At 42.1% G+C, this 8,054-nt stretch overlaps 1 protein-coding gene across 1 annotated transcript; it reads left to right on the plus strand.

Annotated features, from left to right (window-relative positions):
- Window positions 1-505: 505 nt before the first annotated feature.
- On the plus strand, window positions 506-7,786 carry LOC134487291 (aldehyde dehydrogenase family 3 member B1-like). Its single transcript, XM_063289008.1, has 8 exons — window positions 506-661; window positions 1,082-1,202; window positions 1,331-1,416; window positions 1,883-1,964; window positions 3,748-4,134; window positions 4,620-4,786; window positions 6,163-6,262; window positions 7,106-7,786. The coding sequence occupies exons 1-8, from the start codon at window positions 632-634 to the stop codon at window positions 7,297-7,299; spliced, it is 1,167 nt and encodes a 388-aa protein (XP_063145078.1). The 5' UTR covers window positions 506-631; the 3' UTR covers window positions 7,300-7,786.
- Window positions 7,787-8,054: the final 268 nt, after the last annotated feature.

Below are 8,054 nucleotides of genomic sequence, written 5' to 3' on the forward strand. Positions count from 1 at the left end.
TGCAGGTTAAGAAACATTGTGCAGCTATTCCATTTTCACGTGGAATTTCCATGAAAAAGTTATGAACAGGAAACAATATTTTCCGGATGTGCCACAAGAGCTGAATTTAGCAAGGTGACAAGCAGCAGTTCTCAGGCTACAGAAAATCATTATATAAACATAGTTGAGCTGCCTCCTAAAATGGTCAAGGGTACAGCCACATATCCATTATCTCAGAAAGGTGGGAAGAAAAATCTAAACTTGTAAAGGCTTTGATTTCTTTGCATAACAAATCATCTGAATATACAGTATATGGTTCCATTTGTAGCTGAGTTTGTCTGTGAGTCTCCTGCCTGAGTACAGGTTAAGTATCCAGAGAACTACACTTAGTGGTGCAAAGCCCAAATATTACATTTCAAGAATCCTTGGGATGATTGCCTGAGAAAGCACTACCATGCAATGAATGAGACAGAAGGTTGGCTCAATGAAGAGCATAGTTGCTGCATAGTTCACCTCCTGAACCCAGTATGGACATCAATGGTGCATCTCATTTTATCTTTCTTCTCCACAGCCCTGCTTTGAAACTGAGCTCACTGAGATTCTCTTAGTCAGAAATGAACTGGCCAATGCTCTGAACAACTTAAGCAGCTGGATGAAGGATGAATATGTGAACAAGAACCTAGTAAGGAGTGAAACTGAGTGGGAGGAGATCAAGTGGAAAAGAATGGTTCCAGGTTGGGCAGGGATGAAATCTAAAGGGTGAATTGTCTCACATGCTTGTTGGGGAATACTGGGAGTTGAAGTCCACACATCTTCAAGCTGCCATGGTTGAGAAACACTGTACATAGTTGCCAGTTATCCCTAGTTACTACTGCTATTGTTTGCTTATTGTTTGTTTAATGTTTCAAGTGATAAAGAAGAGCAAAGAGAGGATAAACAATATTAAGTGAAGTGCTTAGAGCAAAGACTGATTTGAAAGCAGATGTGAAATGGGTTTGTACTTTGTAGCTCATCACGTGTTTCCACCCCTACAAAATTTTCTATTAATTTCCCTTTCTGCTTCACTCAGTTGCTTTCATGGATTTTTCTGGTTTTTCTGTAGTTCACACAACTGGATCGTGCCTTTATTCGCAAGGATCCATTTGGGGTGGTGCTGATCATTGGAGCCTTTAACTACCCTATCCAACTTACTTTGATACCCCTGGTGGGGGCCATTGCAGCTGGTGAGTGAGCAGCTGTCTCCTAATCCATCTGAGACACTGGGTCTTCCGGGGGTCCTTCCAAGCGATCCAGGCATGTGTGGATGTTTGTCTGTGGCAACCGTCTTGAAGTGTCCTCTCCCCCCTACTAGGGAACTGCGTGATTCTCAAACCTTCAGAGGTGAGCAGCCACACTGAGAGGCTCCTTGCAGAAGCACTGCCTTGTTATCTCGATTCGGTGAGTTCCTCGGCTGCAAGTTTACCTGGTTAAACAGTCAAAATGTAACAGAGGCTTTCTGATTTGCCTTTTCCTCTGTGATTTGTCTTAATCTCCTGGAATTTTGATGGGCAATTCCTTGGGCCTCTTCAGGAAAAACGCTGGATCTGAACTAATCTCAAACGGTTATCTGTTTAGAGGGAGAATGAGGCTAGGAGACTGCTGCGAATGTAGGACAATTCCACTCCCAAAGGAAGGTTACACAGAAGAAAGCATCACAGGCCCCTATTACCATATGCTCACTAAATCAAAAATGATCGTCTCATATTGGAAAATCGTAGTTTCCTTTCCATTTAATGCAGCATTTCCCTGCTCCAGATTGCCCCCAAGAGGCTTTTTCTCCTGCAGGGCTTCAGAGACAGAAAGCACCACCTGTGTGATGTGCAGGCAGTTTGACTGGATGTGAACTTCCTTTTCTATTTTGTAGCAAACCTTTGCTGTGGTGACAGCTGGTCCTGAAGAAACGGGAAAATTACTGGAAAATAAGTTTGATTATATCTTCTTTACAGGTGATTTTCCCTTCTTGAATATTCTTTTCAGGTTATTCTTTTCAATAATTTAAAAAAAATATATTGATCATTAATATCTGCAGAAGAATCTGTGTGGTAAGCCAATATTCAACTGTTGAAACTGAAAGGTTCAGGTAATTTACCTAAGATCATAGATTAGGACACCCCCTCCCCCCATCCGCAGTAGAATTTATCTCTGTGGCTAATAGGATGCCTTTCTAGAAGACCAAATTGTTGTATGTTGTAGCAATTTGCTGTGTGTCGCAGTTAAGTGGCTTTACCTTGTCTACTGCAGTGCAGCTGAGTTAGGGGCAAGTGAGGCCTGGGGAAACGGTTGCGTGTGGTGCTGGGGACTCCCCCCGCCAGCACCTTCCAGACTGTAGGTCTTGTGCCCACCGGTGGAGGAAAAGACGAGTTGTGGCACTGTAAGGAGGAAAAGGTCTGTGCTTGACGCAGAACTTCAGTGTTTTGGACGCAATGAAAAGTGTCTCTCTCAGGCTCCCCCCCCCCCCCACAACAAAGTTACCTAATTTCAGCCTACACTGGATTTCATTTCTACCTCCGATTTTCTTTTGCCTTTCACTGACAGAAGAGCTCAGGAGAATAACAACAACAACTGTAACATTTAACAGGAGTTTGGCAGTAGAGTTTGGCATGGGATTTCAATGGACTGTCCCTAACACATTCTACATCTAAATGGACATTATTTTAATAATTTGGATGAGGAGGTAGGCGGAATAGTTATCAGATCTGCTGATGAAACGAAATTGGATGGAACATATTCTTTAGGAGACACTGAAAACAAAAGTTAGGGAAATGGACTGAAAATAACAGAAAAATGCAGAGGGTTTTTTTTTACTTAGGAAACAAAAATCAGATGTACCCGGTTGGAAACAGCCCTTGGAAAAAAGATTGTGGGATAAAATGCTGATTGCAAATTGGAGGAGTCAGCAGTGTAATATGGCTGCAAAACAAGTATATGCAGTTTTAGTCTGGGATTCATAGTTCTACTTTATTCTGCATTGGTCAGGCCACCTTGAGCATTGGGTCCAGTTCTGGGTATTGTTGTTTAACAAGACTTCAGATAAGCTGGAAAAGGTTCAGAGAAGGGCAATCCTGATCAGGGCACTGGAAAGTAAAGCATCAAAGGCAGACTTGAACTGGGAATTTTCAGCCCTGAGGAAAGAAAAGACAATGCAGAAAACAAATACCTCTATGGTAGCTGTAATTTGATCTAGAAGATAATCCCTGCACTTTTACAAATTTACATAAATAATGACTCCTTGTTACTTCTTTCAATTAGTTCTTTTTAAATGTTACAATGTAGTATTGAATATTTATTTTACCAAGAAATGATAGGTACTTGTGAAGATTTCAAGTTGATGCAATTCAAATTCTTGCAGCAGTCGATATGTTAGATATTTGTAAATCACTGTTTTTCCACCTATCCCAGAACATCTACCTTTAGTCAAATAGGGTATCTCAGGCTGTCATGTTTTGATTTTTTTTAATAGAAGTAACTTCGAAATTCTTTGTAAATCAGAAAATATTTTTTGAATTACATACAGATTGCCTAGGCAGAGTTTCCTTTCCAACTATTATTAACCTTTAGTGGACGTTTTTTAAACAACCTGTGTGGAGTTTTGCTGATCTGTATGGAAGAGTGTGAGACAAAAAACAACACAGGTGGTTTTTGAACACAGAACTGAGGCCCCTGATGCTGGATGGGAGTTGGGGGTGTCTGTGTATCTCTCATGGCCCAAATTTTGCCATATTTCCACAGGGAGTAGCCGTGTAGGAAAGATCATCATGATTGCTGCAGCGAAACATCTGACACCATTGACTATGGAGCTGGGGGGTAAAAGTCCCTGTTATGTGGATCACTGCTGCGATTTCCAGAATGCAGCCAACCGAATTGTATGGGGAAAATTCTTTAATGCTGGGCAGACATGCATTGCACCAGATTATGTGATCTGCACAGTTGAAACACAGGAGAGGTTGATGCCTTGCCTGCGCCACGCTATCCGCGAATTCTATGGCACTGATCCCAAGGAGTCACCCGATTTTGGCTGCATGGTCAATGACAAGCATTTCCAGCGCGTCCGAGCTTTGCTGAAATGTGGCCGGGTGGCCATCGGTGGAGAGACTGATGAGTGTGACCGTTATATTGGTGAGTATATAAGTGGGGGCTGGGAAAGGGAATGGGGAAAAATTTGGAATTTTGGTAAAACAGAAAGACATTTTGAGATTACTATCTGTCTAGTAATCTCATGGAGAAAATCTATGTGGTCGCTAGGAGTCAAAAACAACTTGATGTGCATAATAAATAAATAAATCAATCAAGCTTAGTTAGAAGTGCATGGCCAGTAGGTATAGGGATTTGGATCAGCCTCCAAGTTGGTGCTCACCAAATGTGTTGGACTTTGACTCTCATAGGCCGCACAGGGTAGGGATCTTGAAAGGTGAAGTCCAACAATCTGGCGAGTGTCAGATTGGGAAAGTCTGTTTTAGACAGAGCAAGAAGACAGAGATGTTTTCCTGGGTTTGCATATTGGAAGTGTAGTCCTGGGGACAGCTTAAGCTCTGGTTCATTGGACAATAACGTTATGGTATAAAAGCAGAACTGGTCCTGATGTGATCTTTGGCCCATTACAGCTCCCACAGTGATGGTGGATGTGAAGGAATGGGAGCCAATCATGCAAGAGGAGGTTTTTGGGCCCATCCTGCCCATTTTCACTGTGAAAGATTTGGAGGAGGCCATCCAATTCATCAATTGGAGAGAACGCCCACTAGCTGCCTATGCCTTCTCCTGTGACGACAAGGTATATTGTTTGGGCTACAGCATACTGTATCTGGGAGAATCTGGATTATTTCCCATAACGCTATCCAGGATGGCTAAAAGAAAGGAGGCTTGCACTATCTTCCAAATGTGCTTGGTGGTAAGCTGTGATGAACCGGCATGGCAGCAGTTCTTTGCCCACTGGTAATACAGTTTGGTGATAGAAGGAAAGCCCAGTCCTATCCTTCTTTATTTAGCAATAAGCCTGTGTTAAAGAGAATTGGCTCATCCACACATCCACAGTGCAAAGAAAACTACATTACACTCCCATTTTTAAGGTTATGTCTTCAAAACAGAGCCTCCCTCTCACTGCCAGCCCACTGCTGAGGAGGCAGCAATTGCTCTAAGCTGCTCTGGTACGATAGTAGTGTTTTCCCTCGTCTTCCATCACAGGAGCTCCCCTGCTGACATCTGGGGGCACACAGAACCCTTTGGAGGTTGGCAATCTCCTGGATTCCAATTGGCCTGGACGGCCCCTGCTGTGTAGCTGCTGAGTCCTGTGCCTTGCTGCTCATTGATGCTGTGGCTGTGCAGCCTATTCTTATTTTTCCTGAGCTTGAACCTGGGAATACCCCCATGCAGAAGATCAAATGTGGGTCTTCTAGGAGATCAATATTCCCACTGGTACCCAAAAATCAAGGCTCTGTCGGACTCTCATGGCAGCCCCCTCCCTGCACTGTGCACAAGTGCTTACTTTCATTGTGGTACTTTTCTCTGAAATCACGTAACCTTTTTCAAAGTTTGATTCATAGAATTATTGAGAGGTCACTCTTCTTGTGGCTAGAACTTTTCTAAATACGTAATCGGACTTCCAACTCCCAGAAGACGACATGGGGCTATTTCAGCGGCAGAGCCACTCAGATTGGGATTAGCTGGCGAGGAGCCCTCCACACGTGTAGAGCAGGCTTTTTCCTAGAGCAGGCTTGGAAGAAAAGAGGACCTGTGGAGACAGAGGTCACCTGCTTCCCAGGTGACATGTGGATCCTATCAGCTGTGAGACTCTAAACCCCTTAACCTTGGGGGCAGGAGCCTCTGTGTGGGGGAAAATTAAGACAACCATGGATCTGCACTGAAAGTCCAGTAGCCAAGGAGGGCAAAATTAAGCCAATAATAAAAATGAGAGCTTGAACACGGACTACATCCCAACACTTGTTCAGGAGAGCAACTGGTGGCTAAACTGTGTAAGAGCAGCAATATTACTGGCCTTGTTGTGTTGTAAAGGTTGTAGGTTGTGCAGAGACATGTTTTATACCAACAGACCTTCCTGCCATCTACAATAGTAGCCATTTTGTGAGCGTGCCTGTGGCAATTTTCAACAGATTAAGGATAGGACTCCTAATACTCCTTTTCTCTTTATAGGTTGTGAACCATGTACTGGATAGCATTAGCAGTGGTGGCTTTTGCGGCAATGATACCGTGACACACGCAACACTGATTTCCCTACCATTTGGTGGCATTGGTATGATTAGCCTTTTATCTTCTATGCTGTCTCCATTTCTTGCCTCCCGCCTTGTCCTTCCCTTCCAACCTGAAAAGTTCTCCCTCTTGATGATTTTTTTCATGGGACTAAAGACAAAGACGTTAAAAGTCCATTTTTTTTACTAGTTCCAGCATATTTGCAGATTAAACCAAAGGCAATCAAATAATAAATACCCCACCATGCTACAAGCTTGGTGATCATGTATAAATGAATGGGAGGACAGGAAATCTCCTGGTCTACATTACACTGGTAAACAAGGGTAAGTGGGGGAGGCTCACAGTTTTTAACTGTGTAAGTGGTGCTAACAGGATCAAAATGTATTCAACAGGGTAAACAGCTCTGGTTCAATGGGCCTGGTCACACACTGCTCTAAACCCAGCTTAACTTAAGCTGTGTAAAAATCAAGATTATTGCATTTTGACTACAAACGAGGTTAAACCAATAAGATACACAGATATAATTTCTGTTCAATTTTCAGATATCATAACCCCCCCCCCCCCAAAAAGCAATAGTCTCATTTTACTGGGATTTAAGGTGGTTCAACAATCAGAAACATAGCAGGCCAGGAAATTATTATCTAACCACACTTTGCTTGTCTCTACTGGATTCTCTTCTTTAGTCCTTTCCTTAAGAGTAGTTGTGCAGTGTCCATTGGATATAAAACCTTTGACAGTAAGCACTATGAGGAAAGAGCTTTTTAAGGGCAGCTATTGTCCAGCCTGATGAAAAAAAATAAATACAAGGGCTGCCCAGGTTGTGTTGTCAGATGAAAGATGACCGTCAGCAGGATTTGATCTGAACTTTTTTTTTTTAATATTGCAGGACTCAGTGGATTTGGCAAGTACCATGGCAAGTTTACTTTCGACACATTTACTCACTTTCGCGGCTGTCTTTTGCGCTGCATGGGCCTGGAGGCCATCAACAAAGTGCGCTACCCACCATTCGACGATAAAAAATTGGGAGTAGCGGTCTCTGTTTTGGAGATCAAGCGCAGGGGCATGTGCACTTTGCTGTGAGGCCTTGAATCACATCACCTGTGTCCTTGAGGAACCTCTACCAGGAATTCTGCTGTCGTTGAGAGACTTTTTTTCCTTCATCAGCTGGTCCTGGAATTTTGCCTCATCACCTACAAAGATCCTTGAAAAACACTCTCTGGTCTGACAAACCTCGTTTTCACATCTTTGCTCCTTATATCTTTTCTTTCTCCTGTACCAGCTTATATAAATTCAACACTTAGTAGTGGTTAGAAAACTTAGGTGATACCCTCCAATTCTCTTTGCACAGTTGTTGGGTATAGAACATATCCTCCATTCCAGTAAGGACTAATTATACAATTAAGTAAAGATTATGTGTAAAATGTCATCTCATTTTAACACATAAAGCCCATTCTGCTTTAAAATCTACATGGATCAGATTCTTTGTTAAAAATAGACAGGTACAGTTCTACTTTACAGTGGAACAATGATCCTGATTAATATATTGGTGCAATAAAAGTAGCAGCATGGAGGGTCTGTGTAAGGTGATAAAGCTATTTCTTTTTTATTGGTTTGTTTGTTTTAAAGTTTTATTAATTTTTTTCAGCAAATACATAAAAAGTACAAGAAATGAAACAAAGCATACTCCAAAAAAAAGAACTAAAAAGTGTGAAAGTAGAAAAAAAGACATAGATAAGTCAGTATGAATCTCTTACTCTACTTTAAACTGAAATAGACATTACTTCTATAATTTTTATTTATTTAATTTATTTATTCTCTATCCCGCCTTTCTTATT

Source organism: Candoia aspera, chromosome 1, assembly GCF_035149785.1.
Source record: "Candoia aspera isolate rCanAsp1 chromosome 1, rCanAsp1.hap2, whole genome shotgun sequence".
In the NCBI taxonomy this organism is placed as follows: domain Eukaryota; kingdom Metazoa; phylum Chordata; class Lepidosauria; order Squamata; family Boidae; genus Candoia; species Candoia aspera.